At 41.8% G+C, this 16,504-nt stretch overlaps 1 protein-coding gene across 1 annotated transcript; it reads left to right on the top strand.

Moving 5' to 3' along the window:
* Positions 1-338: 338 nt before the first annotated feature.
* LOC141363282 (protein NLRC3-like) lies at positions 339-10,590 on the top strand. Its single transcript, XM_073865924.1, has 3 exons — positions 339-1,228; positions 1,527-1,775; positions 8,796-10,590. The coding sequence occupies exons 1-3, from the start codon at positions 1,161-1,163 to the stop codon at positions 10,573-10,575; spliced, it is 2,097 nt and encodes a 698-aa protein (XP_073722025.1). The 5' UTR covers positions 339-1,160; the 3' UTR covers positions 10,576-10,590.
* Positions 10,591-16,504: the final 5,914 nt, after the last annotated feature.

Genomic DNA, 16,504 nt, shown 5'->3' with positions numbered 1-16,504 from the left:
AGCTGCGAACTATTAAATGCTACAGGCTTAAGAAACTATTTAAAAAATATATTTTGGGTTATGGAGTTGGTGAAACTGGCAGCTATACAGCGAATCCTACTATTTCATTTGTGCATTTCATATCCGTTAAATCTTAGTCTAACGGCTAGTATTTTAGCTGCATAAATAAATCGGGTAAAATTACAAAAAATAATTATGATTATTAATGTTAATTCGACTTTGCATCAAAGTTTTTTAAAGTTTTATAACTTTGAGGCAACTGCATGCCATATTCTTTATAAACATTCAAAATAAACTGTGCTCTATACAAGCAGTAATCAAGTGCACAGACTGTGCACTTGATTACTGCTTGTATAGTCTAAGGTCAACAAAATTTCCACATTAAAACTAATCAAAGCTAAAATCTAAAGCAATCATACTATATATTTATATAGGCTATTATATAATATTTGCTATGTTATATTTAGACAGACAGGCTCCAGAAATGCGTCCATTAAGCTTTATCCGCATTGTAACCACGGTGCTTGCGCATCCACTGTCCAAGCACAATAAACGCGTGAACTAATGAACAACAGCAGTTTGTTTTTATATATTTTAAGTGTAATGCACAGCCAAGTACTTGCACGACCCACCTTACTCCCCTGTGCAACGCACTTATTGGGAACCTATAAATGATCCTTTTAAGGCATAGCGGATTAATTGGAGCAGTTTAAACATGATACGTTTCGAAATAAAGTTGCGGGTTTTGCACGGGTTTGATATAAAATATAGAAGGTTGAATTTAGTTGTTTGCAATTTGAAATATTTTTAACAGACATTCCTAATAAATTGAACTTGAACTATTTCTAAAATGTTTATTTAATAAAGAATACCGCTATCTCATAACGCAGCGAAACCTATTACATGAAGTGAATAATTGATTGTCGAGCAATCGATATCAACCTATTCAGCACCTCCACCATGGACAGCACCTGCTAAGGTCGAACTTAAGAAGGTTTACCTTAAGCAACATCCTAAGGTATAGTTCGGAGAACACACGTAGGAAAGGTATACCTGTAGTTAAGGTTTAACTTAAGAGTCTTCCTAGCGCACTAAGAGACAACGTTATCGGAGAACCTGATCACCAGAAGAGATCAGATTCAGAGTTCAGCTGTGTGTCTATGAAGAGTGATCAGTCTATGGGTCATCTAATCAACTTTAAGAGTGAAGAGACAAGACCCGCACACAGGTTTAAAATATCTTTACTACTATTATTGTAGTTTTTACAATCGTGTATTTTGTAAAAGAGAGGAGAAATTATTCTTCATTATCAGACATATTCATGCACAGAGACACATCTGTGAAAGCACACATTTAAATTTACAGTCTTTGTATTAAAAAAGTGAAAATGAAAAGATCATATGAAAGTTTTATTAGTAAGTTACATTCACAGCAGTGTAAAAACTGTAGAGTTAATAAAGTAATGTGAAAAATCTCACAAATATTAAAGTTTAAAGTGTTTCTTTATTCTCATTCTTGCCGTTCAGACGAATCAGAACAGAATCAGACTGTCAGAGGAGAAAGATTGAGCAATCTGAGAATCAACTACAAGACTTCAATGAAAACATGAGTCCTCGTCTTACAAACTCTCTAACTTCACAAAGGACGAGGACACAAGATTACAAAAACAGGAATATTTATAATGCAGACGCTGAGGAAGGATTACACTCAAGAACAAACAACAAAGACCAACAACGATTAAGACACACAAGTGCAAAATATACTAACAAACACAGGTGAGTGGGACAATGATTTAAAAAACAGGTGATAATGGTTAACCCTCGTGTGGTGTTCATATTTGTGTTACTTAGGCTGAATCTGAAATCGCATACTTACTGAGTAGGTACTGAATTTCACTGAGTACTTATCTAACAGGTGCTAAGACGTACATTCATGTTAGTATGGACAGCATCCGCCATGTTGACGTTATCATGCGACCTATGACATAGTAGACTTGTTCAAGTTCATGCAGAAACACAAGAACCGACAGGAGGATGACATCACAATACAGCGAGAGTGACTCCAAATCAGACTTCTCCGTATGATTTCTGGAATCACTCTCACGGTACTTTGATGTCATCCACCTGTTGATTCTTACAGCGGTGCATGAACTCAAACAAACCTAATAACAGACATGAAAACGTATGCGTGTGTATGAGGGACAGGTGCACTAACACCTGATTGCATCAGTAACTTGACAACTCTACTACGGTCTCTGTCAGTGTTACAGATATTATATTACACATTATTTTATAGTGGACAAAATAAGTAAAACAAGCAGACTGTAATTTCATATATATTGTCAGATAACAATGCTTAGATACAAACTAGACAATGCAGGCCATGTGATTATAAACATTTCAGTGAAGCAATGATGCTCTTTTATTTAAAGCAACAGGAAACATGAATAAAAGATAATGAATGAATAAAACCATCACCATAAGTGAAAACATATAGAAGAGTTTAGCCTGACGTTGTCATACTCAATTCTAGTCAGAATTTGAGTCTGATACCGCTCCATTGAGCTATAATTATGAGGCGTGTCTCAACCGAAAAATGCCTCTGCACTCAATTGGATAGACCTACGACCAATCAGAGCAATGGAGTGTATGTTGAAATTACGTCTTTGCAGCCTGACCGAACTGCTAGTTATTTCGCTACGACACTAACATTGTGATTATACTAAGTCTGAGTTAGCGAATGTACATCAACACCTACTATGTTTACAACATTTCGTTTATATCACAACATGAAGTATTTACTAAGTCATACAGTAAGACTATCTCTTACCATTTGTACGTTAGGTGAACTTCATCCATGACGATACCCATTACGTTGGCTTGAAAATATTGGAGCCTAGCATGTCCCTCCACTTATTAGACAACCACGATTCCGGGCTTCTGAAAAGAAGCTGGCAACGACCGCTAATTATATCCATCTCGTCGTGCACGCAGAGTTGCCTCGCCATGATAAGGTTGCCCATTTCAGTTGCGACCAACCTTTGCCGAATCCCATAAGAAGGACGGCAAAAACATCAACAAATGCCCTGCTCGCGTTTCTCTGTTCCTCTTTTAAAATCAATGCTCTGTCGATATCTTTTAGAACAGACTCAATGTCAGAATCCACACATCTGAACTCTACATCGGCAGCCATTCAACACACGCGCTCTTTGGTGACGTGGTTCATTACGTTACTGTCGTTTATCTGTCAATCATCGTATTAAGCCCGCCCTCACATTTTGATTCGTCGACCTGTTTTGATATTCTCATAGTAGCTCCTCAACGGTGAATCCCCAGACCGATCTTCCCCGTATTTCAAATCGTGGGGGGCGGGGCTAAGATCGGCTGGCACCCAGGCTAAGAAGAGTTAATACCATATGAAACAAAACTTTTTTTAAAGAAACTATCACATATTTACTGTCATCTCAACACAGCTGTGATAATTCTACAGCTTTATGTTCATGAATCAGCTGAGCACTTTGTTGGATATCCTGGCCGGTCTGTGTGTGAAGTCAGGGTACTGAGGAACAGACCTGTGTAACGTATCGAAATCACCCGATTGGCTGGTTTCATGTCGATTGCTTTACTTTCCCGTGACATCATGGGAAAGCTGGGATAGAAGTGTCCATCCGATGCTTGCTTCAGATTCTGGGCGGACTCAGTAGGGCATCCGGGGATTTATCGCCTACTGATTTAATGAATACTGAGGATTCGGACATACTACTCTGTTCACGTACTGTTTCCCCTCCTATATTTTAGGAAAGTAGGCGGTTTCGGACGATACTTAAGTATACGTGCCTCTGAATCTCACGAGAAATAGTCCATAAAAAGTTTTCGGACATACTATTCATTCGCCTACTGCTTTTTGCCTACTATATAGTATGGTAGTATGCGGTTTAGGATTTAGCTTTTGACAATGTCATCATTCGTATCTTAAAGCAATGCAGTCACACACATTTATGTATAACTGTTTACAGATGATTACTTTAGCCTTATTGCAAGTAATATAGACAGAATTTATGGTTAATATTTGTCATTTACCACTGGTAGAGGACTATTTATAGATTAAAGAGCTATTCGTTTTTGTGATAATATGAAATAAGAGAAGAAAATTCTATTCTCCCCCAAAGATTGAGTGAAAACATGTTTATCTTAAATAAGTATTTTCATCACTTTTTCCATCTCAAATAAGTTTTTCATTTCTTTTGATGTTTATTTTTTTTAACTTAATTTGAAATCCATCTAATGTCCACACACACTGCAGTACATTGTGTTGCTATTGGCTACAACCTAAAATTATGAAAATACTTGGATATGACATTTTACACACACTCACACACTTGCTTGCTTGATTGTGGTTGTCCATCGAATCTGATGATGACGTCCACTTCTGTCTGTTAACGGTGAGTTCTCTGATGACTAAATAGTCCTATCTTGGATCCACAAGTTCTATTGCAGATGGGGCATGTAAACATGGTATTGGTGCTACTGGAAGTCATGGGTGTGTTCCTCCTGAGCCTCCTTTGTCCTTTCCTCCTCCAGTGCTTGTGTTCCATCTAGACATAACTGCCGCCAGATGTTGCGGTCAGCAGCCATGCTCTTCAAGTCCCCTGGTTTGATTTTGCACCTCTTAAGCGCTGTCTTTAGTTGATCTTTCCAGCGTTTCTTCTGGCCTCCAGCAGAGCGCTGGCCTTGTTGTAACTGGCCATATAGCACTCTGCGGGGCAAACGATTGTAGGGCATCCTTATCACATGCCCCAACCAACGGAGTTGGTGCTGGGTGACAGTGGCCTCAATACTTTTGCAGCCTGTTCTCCTGAGGATCTCAGTATGAGGCATTCTGTCCCGCCAAGTAATTCCCAGAATGCGCTGGAGACAGCAGATATGGAAGTGTTCCAGGGACTTGATGTGGCGGCTGTAAGTAACCCACGATTCACAGCTGTAGAGGAGGGTGGTGATACAGACAGCTTGGTAAATGCAGATTTTTGTTTTGAGGTGAAGGTTCTTGTTCTGAAAAACCCGCCGCCGGAGTCTCCCAAAGGCAGCTGATGCTTGCTTGATTCTGTTTTGGACCTCATTGTCAATGCTATTGTCTTCAGAGACAATGCTCCCCAGGTATTTAAATGATGGGACAACTGACAGTTTTTCATCTGCAATAGTGAAGATGGGTGGGACAGATGGGATGTTGGTACTCCATTGGCAGAGTACCACTGTTTTGGCGCTGTTGATGGTCAACCCCATCCTGCTGTATGCCCTCACTTCTGCATCTAGGACAGATTGAAGGTCTTGTGGAGAGTGAGATATGAGAGCGCAATCATCTGCATACTGCAGCTCAAGTATCCTCATTCTGTGAAGTTTCGTGGTTGCCTGCAGCCTCCTGATATTAAAGAGGTTACCATCCAGTCTGTACACTACTGTCACCCCACTATTTTCTTCAATATCCTTGTGGAGAAGCTTGGTGATGCATATGAGGAAGATATTAAAAAGCACTGGAGCCAATACGCATCCCTGCCTTACCCCTGTGCGCACAGGAAAAGGACTTGACTGTTGCCCTCCAATTGTCACCCTAGCAGTCATTCCATCATGAAACTGACGAAGGATGTTGACAAACTTAGTGGGGCATCCAAACCGGTGGAGGACTTCCCACAAGAGATCTCTCTGCACAGTGTCGAAGGCCTTGGAAAGGTCCACAAACGCCATAAACAGGTCTTTATGTTGCTCCCTGCACTTTTCCTGAAGTTGCCGGGTTGCAAAGACCATGTCGGCTGTGCTCCTGTTCTTTCTAAACCCGCACTGTGACTCCGGTAGCATGGACTCTGTAATGTCATTGATCAGTCTCTGTAGCATCACCTTGGCCAGGACCTTGCCTGCCACAGCAAGAAGTGATATGCCCCTATGGTTTCCACAGATGGCCCTATCCCCTTTACTTTTATAAATGGTAACAATACTGGCATCTCTCCATTGCTGCGGGATGTTTTCATTATCCCAAACCTGGGTGATGTAATGGTGTAATGCTCTTGTACAGAGATACCCTCCTTGTTTTAGCAGTTCTGCAGGAATATTATAAGAGCCAGGAGTCTTGTTGTGCCTCAGGGAGCGGATAGCTGACAGAACCTCCAGAAAGGTTGGAGGTTGGCTAAGGTTGTCAATAAGGGGAAATTCAGGCAGTTCATCCAGGATGGTATAATCTACATCAGAGTCCTGATTTAGTAAGGTATTGAAATGTTCAGCCCACCTTTCCAGGATGCTATTCTGGTCTTTCAAGATTTTGGACTCATCTGCCTTTCTCAGGGGAGTGATACAGTGGGCCGTAGATGGATTTGACTGCATTGTAAAAGTTGTGCATGTCATTTCTGTCAGCAAATGTCTAAATTTTTTATGAGCCTTCTCCAGCCACCATTTGTTCTGTAAGGTCCTCAGAGTTCTCTGCACTTCTTGACGAGCTTTTTGCCATTGCTGTCTGACAGTGCTGGATAAAGGGTTTTTTAAGGTTTCCTGATGTGCTTTGTGCATGTTGCTTAACAAGTTATGGATGAACTCTGAGTTGTTATCAAACCAATCTTGTGGTTCCTGCTCTTATAGCCGATTGTCTGGGCTGCTGCTTCATGAAGGGCTACAGTGATAGAGGTCCACTGCTGTTCTGTGGTATTCCCACCCCTCATGGGGAGTTCTAGCTCTCCTAGTTTCTCAGCCAGGGAGTGACGGAACTCATTCCTTGTAGTAGTGTCTTCCAGGCGGACACAGTCTAATCGCCTCCTACTGGGTCCCCGTTTTCGCATGAGGGGTCGCACATTCATTTGGACCTTGGTCATGATCATGCGGTGATCTGTCCAGCATTCTGCACCTCTCATGGCCTGGGTTTTGAGAACGTCTCTGATGTCACAACATCTCACGATGACATAATCAATCAGGTGCCAATGTTTAGAACGTGGGTGCATCCATGATATTTTGTATTTGGTCTTTTGCTGGAAGATGGTGTTGGTTATAGTCAGGTTGTGCTCAGAGCAGAGGGTAAGTAACCTCATGCCATTTGAGTTGACCTGACCAACTCCATGCCTGCCAAGTACTCCTTTCCATATTTCAATATTTATTCCAATGCGGGCGTTGAAGTCCCCAAGCAAAAGAATCTTATCATTTTTGGGGATCTGGTGGAGAACCTCATCCAGTGTCTGATAGAAAGAGTCTTTAGACTCACTGTAAGATGGTAGAGTTGGAGCATACACACTTAGCAGTGTGGCATAGCGATTCTTCACCAGGGGGATACGGAGGGTCATCAGTCTTTCACTGATGCCGACAGGTGTTTCAGTGAGTCTTGATAATAGTGTGTTCTTAATAGCTAGTCCCACACCATGCAGATGTTGTCCACCTGGGGGATAGCCTTTCCAGTAGAAGGTGTAGCCCATGCCCTCCTCTCTTAGAGACCCCTCATCAAGAAGTCTGGTTTCACTCAGGGCAGCAATGTCGATATCATATCGGCTTAACTCGGCTGCAACCAGGGCTGTCCTTCTATGGGGTCTTTCAGACCTGACATTGGAGTCCAGGAGGGTTCTTATGTTCCATGTTGCCAGTTTAAGGTTGCAGGATCTGTTTCTTCTGTTTCGACCGCAGAAGTGGAATAACCCGACAGGCGCGGTATCCTGTCCAGGTATATGTTGAGTGGGCATTTTTTAGGCCACCTTTTCTAGGCCCTTCCTCAGCTTGAGGTGAGCAGTGCGGTCCCTGAATAGGGCTGCTCAGTCACACAAGGTGCTGCCGAGAACAGCTGCCACTCAGCCCCAGCTGTTAGCAACCAATTCCCTGTGCCGCTGACATGCAGGGCTCTGACTAAGAGCTCCCAGTCTATTCAAACCTGCCCCCGTCGTCAGACACCCCATCGCCGCCAGACTTCGACCAGATGTAGATCCAGGTAATGTTCACCGTGGTCAGAGGTGGATACCTGCGCAAGGATTTAGGCACACACACACACACACACACACACACACACACACACACACACACACACACACACACCATAGGTTTTGTGGTAAACCCATGGTTTTACAAATTGTAATCAATACACCAATTTACCATGATTACTACACTTTTACTATAATACATCCATGGTTATTTTTTGTAAGGGAGATAATGATAAAATGTAGAATGGTTCCTGTTAGACAAAAGGTAAAGTGTTTGGAACAGTGGAGCAGAAGGACAAAACTCTGACATTCATCCATCACTTATGTACAGACATATATACAAACACACTCATGCACTCACAGGAGTCCCAGATAGGAGAAAAACAGAGTAAAGTTACATAGCACATTCAATTTTCACTCTCTTATTACCCCGAAGACCACATATGTAATATAAATGTGTAGGGGGGTGTACAGTGTACAGTCATTATAAAGTTGTTTATTTTCATGTTCTTCAAGGCCAATGAATCTGAGGTTGAAACAACAATTAATTGCATAATTTTTATTTATGTAAACATTAAAAACGGGTCCCACAGACCCGAACACCACACAAAGGTTAAATGATAATGACAAATTAATTAATGATTAAACAATAATTAAAACAACAACAGAATCATGACACCTCGTTTCAGGTTAATCATTTTTATTAGTAGATGCCCAGTAGTAGATTTTATTTTGCCTAAATTAAACATTTAGAAACCATTCGTCTTGTGGCTTATGATGGAAATATTACATTTTGTTCTGTACATTTTTACTCTTACAGGTATTTGTGTATTAATCTGATATATTCATTTTTAATTTACAGTCATGACTCTAATCTTGCTGAAGTCTTGAAGACATTCAGATCAAATCTGAGAAAGAAGTTTGAGTGTTTGTATGAGGTAACATCAAATAAGAGAAACCCAACACTACTGAATGAGATCTACACAGAGCTCTACATCACAGAGAGTGAAAGTGGAGAGATCAGTAATGAACATGAGGTGAGACAGATTGAGACACAATCCAGAAGAACAACAACAGAGGAGACACCAATCAAATGTAATGACATCTTTAAACCTTTACCTGAACAAGACAAACACATCAGAAGTGTGCTGACAAAGGGAGTCGCTGGCATTGGAAAAACAGTCTCTGTACAGAAGTTCATTCTGGACTGGGCTGAAGAGAAAGAGAATCAGGACGTCCACCTCATATTTCCACTTCCTTTCAGAGAGATCAATTTGATGAAGAACAAAACACTCAGTCTTTTAGATCTTCTTCATCTTTTCTTCCCACAAACAAAAGAAATGGAAATCTTCAGTGATGAATATAAAGTGTTGTTCATCTTTGATGGTTTGGATGAGTGTCGTATGTCTCTGGATTTTCACAGCAGTGTGAGGTTGTGTGATGTAAGTGAATCAACCTCAGTGGACGTGATGCTGACAAACCTCATCAAGGGAAATCTGTTTCCCTCTGCTCTCATCTGGATCACCTCCAGACCAGCAGCAGCTGATCTCATCCCCTCTGAGTGTGTTGATCGAGTCACAGAGGTACGAGGCTTCACTGATCCACAGAAGGAGGAATACTTCAGGAAGAGAATCAGTGATGAGAGTCTGTCTGATCAAATCATCTCACACCTGAAGTCATCCAGGAGTCTCTACATCATGTGTCACATCCCAGTCTTCTGCTGGATTTCAGTCACTGTTCTAGAGAGAATGTTGAGTGAAGCAGAGAGAAGAGAGATCCCCAAGAATCTCACTCAAATGTACACACACTTCCTGATCATTCAGACAAACATCAAACATCAGAAGGACTATGAGAAAAAAGATGAAGACATGATCTTCAAACTGGGGAAACTGGCTTTTGAGCAGCTTGTGAAAGGCAATCTGATCTTCTATGATGAAGACCTGAGAGAGTGTGACATTGATGTAGCAGAAGCATCAGTGTACTCAGGATTGTGTACTCAGATCTTCAGAGAGGAGTTTGGTTTGTATCAGGGGAAAGTTTACTGCTTTGTTCATCTCAGCATCCAGGAACATCTAGCAGCTCTTTATGCTCACATCTCCTGCACAAACAACAACAGAAATGTGTTTAAATCAGTTTGGTTTTCTATAACTTTAAAACAGGATTCATTATTTGAGTTACATCATCGAGCTGTATATGAATCTTTACAGAGTAAGAATGGACATCTGGATCTTTTCCTGCGTTTTCTTCTGGGTCTTTCACTGGAGTCCAATCAGATTCTCTTACAGGATCTACTGACACAGATGAGAAGATGCTCCTACAAGAAAGAGAAAACTGTTAAGTACATTAAAGAGAAGATGAATGAGAATCTGTCTACAGAGAAATCCATCAATCTGATTCACTGTCTGAATGAACTGTGTGATGATTCACTGGTGGAGGAGATTCAACGTTATGTGAGATCTTCATCAGTAGGAAAGACCAAACTCTCCTCTTCACAGTGGGCAGCTTTAGTTTTTGTGTTGTTGACGTCTGAGAAGCATTTGGATGAACTTAATCTAAATAAATTTATTGGAGATAAAAATAAAGCAGATGAAGTTCTTGTGAAACTGCAGCTTGTGATTAAAGAAACCAAAAAACTCAAGTAAGTAAAACTAACAACAATCACATGACTGTTTACATATTAAAGCAACACTATGTAGTTTTCCATATAAGATTGGCTTACGGCTCCCACATGAGGTTGAAAAGCGCAACAGTGCAATTGTGTTGCTTTAATACAATTAATTTAATTATTTTATGATTTTATTTTGAACTCTTACTTTGGAAGAATCTTTTCTAACAAAAGTCATTTTCTTAACCCTTTATAATCTTAAGAAATTCAAATTTTTAACCTCAGAAAGCTAATGGGGGATGTTACAGGACATTCTTTAAAAAAAATGTAACAATATTTTTCACCTTTGCATTGCAAATCAAGGTCAACGAAGTTACCATATATGAGCACTTGCCTGTCTAGGGTAAAATAAATTACAGAGAGTGAATCTTTAAAATTTGATAAAAAACACACACAAACTGCAAGGGACATTTATTTATTATAGGCACAAACTGCAAGGAACATTTATTTAGAGACATGGTCTTGCGGTACTGATTCTGACTTGACTGGGTTTACAGGAACAACAATGGTACCCCTCATCTCAGCTGCCGAGCAGACAGCTGCAAAAGAAATATGCTTAATGTCACGACCGGCTCACGCCGTGACAAATGAGGGAGGCAACGAAAACAATTTCTTTGCAAAGGGAATTTATTTAACAAAAATAAACTTCAAAACATTTTAAACAAGGATAAAACACTTAAGAGAATATAATCTTTTAAAATAAAACTATATAATTAACACAAGCACAAACGTCCAAAATAACTAAATTAATACATACCAAAATAAACAAAACGGAGACCGCAAAAATGAACCAAAAGCCAAAAGGGGTAACAGAACAAAGAGCACCCATTACAACATCACACAGGTTTAAATAGGAGTGAACAGGTGTTCCAAATTACAATACCTATCAAGACCCATCCCACTGCCGGCTAAAGTGGGATGAACCCAAGGCACGTCACACATTCCCCCTTAAAATTGATGCATATACGCATCAAAATAATTAAACAAACTAATCCCAAAAGTGAACACCCCAACCTCCTACCTAAATAGAAACTCTACCTTGGCCTCTCTAGTCTTCAGTGGCTTGCCGAGCTCGGGGCAACTTTAAACACTGAACTCAGCATCCTCAACAACCCCAAAACAAGGACTGCAGAGAGACACTGAAGTGTACCCCCACCCAGGATTACCACCCAAAACAAAAAACCCAAAACCCCCCACTAACTAAATTGGGATGTCCATAAATATTAATTAACATCAAGACTTTACAGAAATAACTCCCAAATACAATGATGTCATGGAGTCTTCCAAATTTCAGGATTCCGTCCCCATCACACTCCTCAACCTCGGGCCCTAGGATCAGAGATAGATTGGGAAGGAGAAAGAGAAAAAAAGGAAAACCACAGCATAACAATTCACATTATACCCGTGACAGAGCATCCGCAATCACGTTGTCAGTTCCCTTAATGTGTCTTATATCAAGGTGATATCCCTGCAGAAAGATACACCACCTCATGAGTCTCTGATTTGGATTCTGTAAAGAATGAAGAAATGTGAGAGGATTGTGATCGGTATATACCACCAAACGTTCTCCACAGGAACCCACATAAACATCAAAATGCTTCAGTGCCCAGATCAGAGCCAAAGCTTCTTTCTCTATCACAGAGTAATTCAGTTGGTAAGAATTAAACTTTTTGGAAAAGTACCCCACAACACAATCCACAACATCATCTGAGGTTTGGAGTAGGACCGATCCCGCTCCTACATTACTTGCGTTAACCTGTAATTTAAATGGCTTATCCAACTTGGGTGCAGCCAACACTGGGGACACAGTGAGGAGAGATTTAACATCCTCAAATGCTCTCTGACACACAGTGGACCAATCAAATTTGACCTTGTGTCGAAGGAGGTTGGTAAGTGGAGCTACCACCGTAGGGGTAGGGAACTGATCGATAGCAACCACTTTAGCACGGACCGGTTGGACGTGACCTTGGCCTACAACCTTTACAAGATATGTAATAGTGGCCTTAGCAAATTCACATTTGCGCAAATTAACAGTAAGATTAGCATCAACCAACCGATCAAACAAAGCCCTAATCCGAATTAGATGTTCCGCCCAAGTATCACTACAGACGACTACATCGTCTAAGTATACAGCACACCCTTCTATGCCTCCAATAACTCTGTTCATTAGTCGTTGGAATGTTGCGGGAGCGCTCCTAAGACCAAAACTCATAACTTTATAGGAATATAATCCTGATGGAATTACAAATGCAGATATTTCTTGGGCTCTAGGTGTTAAATGCACCAGAGGTGGGTAGTAACGAATTACATTTACTTTGTTACATTTACTTGAGTACATTTTTCGGGTAACTAGTACTTTTAGAGTAAATTTAAGGATGGGTACTTTTACTCTTACTCAAGTACATTTCTAGTGAAAAAACTGTACTTTTACTTCGCTACATTCGGCGGCGTTACTGCGCTACTGTCAAATGGTAATAATTAATGAATATATATATGTATTTTAAAGTTTATAGGGCGTGTTCGAAAGTTGCACCCTTTTAGCGCGCGCGGCCGCGTAGATGATAGGAGAAGCAGATGAGGGCGCGTGTGCATTGTGCGAGTTATCGGAGGCAGATCATGCGTGGCTTCAAGTTCAGTCTATGTTTTCACTCCAAGAGGTCAAAAAGAATAGTTTCATAATGTGATGCATGCTTTGTTCACTAAACGAGCTGACATCTCAGCATACAGGAATTCAAGATCCAGCCTGAAGTAAGTGTCACAGTATGTCTATTTGAACACTATTAATGGTCATTTCACACACTGTCCGAGTTTTTTGCCATATGCACTCTTGTGCAAGCGATTAAAAATCCTAATGTAAGTTAAACCATACAAACAGCACATTCACATCTGCACATTTCCATATAATTTCCCCACAACTAAACAAACTCAACAGCATAATGTAATGACTGCATTTATACACAAATCCGGACACCTCACTAATGTGTAGAAAATACATTCAAATAAAAACGGGATTGTATTTTATTTAAATCCTTCCTAAAGAATGAATGTGTCACAGTTCTCTTAACTAAAAGATGACAAACACGCAGGAATATAAAACTTACAGGACTTTAATCACGATGGACAGCAAAACACGATGACAAGGGTACATACAGACGAGATCAGACAATGGACAGGCACATGAGGGAAAACTATAAAGGGTGAGTGTTAATGACAAGCAGCTGTAACTAATGATAATGATTAACAAACACAGGTGAGACTAATTAAAGGTAACAAACACAAGAAGCAATGATGAACATGAATTGAAACAAACTAAACAGAACTAAAACCCTGACAGTACGCCCCCTCCCGGTAGGCGCGACCTCGCGCCGTAGATGAAACAACAATATAGGCGAATGGGAGGGAGCAACAAACAAAAATGAAAGTGTCCAAAAAACTGTGATGAAAAGGTGAGGGAAGGTCTAGAGCAGGACCCAAAGACCAGACGAGACAAAGCCCCAGGGTGGAGACACTGGCGGAGGGCGCCAGGGTGATGGAAGTCTCTTAGTCCCACCCTGGGGACAGACGACGGCGTAGACACTGGAGGGAGGATCCAGGGCGGGGCCACGCGAGCGGAGAACCCGGGGGAAGCCGAGGATCCGGAGGGACGGGGCGGAGCTGGTGGGTCTCCCGACCGAGACGCAGGAGGATTCCAGAGCCACGAGGCGGAGCCAGAGCTAGGGAGTCCCGTGGTGACGTCTTCAGGAAGGAGGAGCCCAGCGAGCCGGAAGGGTGGAGTGAGGGATACGCAGGGGAACGAGGAAAACCCGGAGGTGAGGGCAGGACGACGACTGACCAGGGGCGGAACCAGAGGGGTGACCGAAGCCTGGTGACGTCGTAGTGGGGACGGGAGCTGACGGAGAGGAGGGAGGTGAGACCTGAAGCGAGGCCGCTGGTCCGACGAGCCGAGGCGACCTCTAGGTCTCAGGGAGCGGGGGAGGAGAACTGGAGAAACCCCCGAGACAGTGGGCAGAGAGGCACACCTCGGCTCTGACGAACCAGCGCCGATGACGCGCTGAGGATGAGCTGAGGTGTGACGCTGTGTCCGCTGACGTAGCTTCGGATTGGCTGGTGCGGGAAATCCAAAAGGGAAACCGAACGGGACCGGCAGCGCTGACCAACAGCGACTTACGAGGGGCGGGCTGGACGGAACCAGTGGTGACGATGAGGGGTGGGAAAAGTCCAAAGCACAATCCGAGCAGATGTTATAAACCCCAGGGACCATTATTGGCTCACCCTCAGCGGCGGGGAGATGGACGTCCTCCCTGACGTCATTTGCAGCTCCCGCGGCGGCACCCCGGAAACTCTGGTCACGCAACCTGGTCAGGGGGAACATCCGGGGTTTCGGCGACGCTGGGCTCCGAGGGAAGCTCTGGCTCGCAGGTCGCACTGCCGGGTTCTCCACCTGCGGTGGGCAGGAGTTCCAGGTAGGGTAAGATCCGTCTGGTCTCTGGGGGTGGCGATGGTCCGTTGGACCGTCCGAAGTGATCGGACGGTCTCCCTGCTCCAAACCGAGTGATTGTTTAAACGAAAAATCCATAAATAAAGCTAAAAACGAAACTGATTTTTCGGAAAACAAAAAACTCTAACTTGAAACACGGAGGGGAAAACTAACACGCCACAAACGTTTGGTCTGATCTTCTGTCACAGTTCTCTTAACTAAAAGATGACAAACACGCAGGAATATAAAACTTACAGGACTTTAATCACGATGGACAGCAAAACACGATGACAAGGGTACATACAGACGAGATCAGACAATGGAAAGGCACATGAGGGAAAACTATAAAGGGTGAGTGTTAATGACAAGCAGCTGTAACTAATGATAATGATTAACAAACACAGGTGAGACTAATTAAAGGTAACAAACACAAGAAGCAATGATGAACATGAATTGAAACAAACTAAACAGAACTAAAACCCTGACAGAATGAATAAAAATAAAAGAATAAAGTTTGATTTGAAAGAAACATGTATTATATATTATAATAAATGTAGAGATGATTTGCAAAAACAGATAAGTTCCATATGAAATTCTAAAATGATCATTTTTATTAAGCTCCTGTTTATGTTCAGTAATTGCACTTTAATGGCAATGAAAATAACCTATTCATATAAAAACATGATAACAAACAGACACACACGTTCTTATTTGTTTACTGTTTGCATGTTTAAAGGCAGACGCTGACAAGTTTGTGTTGTGAACATGAAAATAAATACAGAGTTAACCGTCAGAAAAACATCTGTGTGTGTGTGTGTGTGTACCTGGTAATTATCACGTTGTGGGGACCAATTGTCCCCAGAAAGATAGGAATACCAGTGTTTTTGTGACCTTGTGGGGACATTTTGATGTCCCCATGAGGAAACAAGCTTATAAATCAAACAAAATGATATATCTTCAAAATGTGAAGTAGGAGAAGGGTTTCTGTGATGGTTGGGGTTAGGGAATGGGGTAGGTAAGGGGAATAGAATATACAGTTTGTACGGTATAAAATGCATTACGCCTATGGAATGTCCCCACAAAACATGGAAACCAGAATGTGTGTGTGTGTGTGTGTGTGTGTGTGTGTTTGAGATTTTTTCTCAAACGACACATTATGTGATGTTAATGTACCCATTGCAGGACTGAGATAGGCTGCTTTACTTGTATATAAGCAGAACAATGAGACTCTTAAGGAGAGGTTTGTGAAAACCCTCCAAGAAGTCTGAAATTCAGTGCTTTTGCGCTTTTTGATTTTGATCGTCTGATTTCTCTTTCGCAAGGACTTCCGGTTGAGTGAACGCTGTGCGTGTGTGTCTGCCGCTGCTCGCCGGTCTCTACTGTTCTCGTCTATTTTCTTCTGTTGGACTTCGTTGTGTTGATCTATCTA

Source organism: Misgurnus anguillicaudatus, unplaced genomic scaffold (genome assembly GCF_027580225.2).
Source record: "Misgurnus anguillicaudatus unplaced genomic scaffold, ASM2758022v2 HiC_scaffold_33, whole genome shotgun sequence".
Taxonomy (NCBI): domain Eukaryota; kingdom Metazoa; phylum Chordata; class Actinopteri; order Cypriniformes; family Cobitidae; genus Misgurnus; species Misgurnus anguillicaudatus.
The sequence above is the reverse complement of the archived record's forward strand: the minus strand, read 5'-3'. Positions and strand labels throughout refer to the sequence as shown.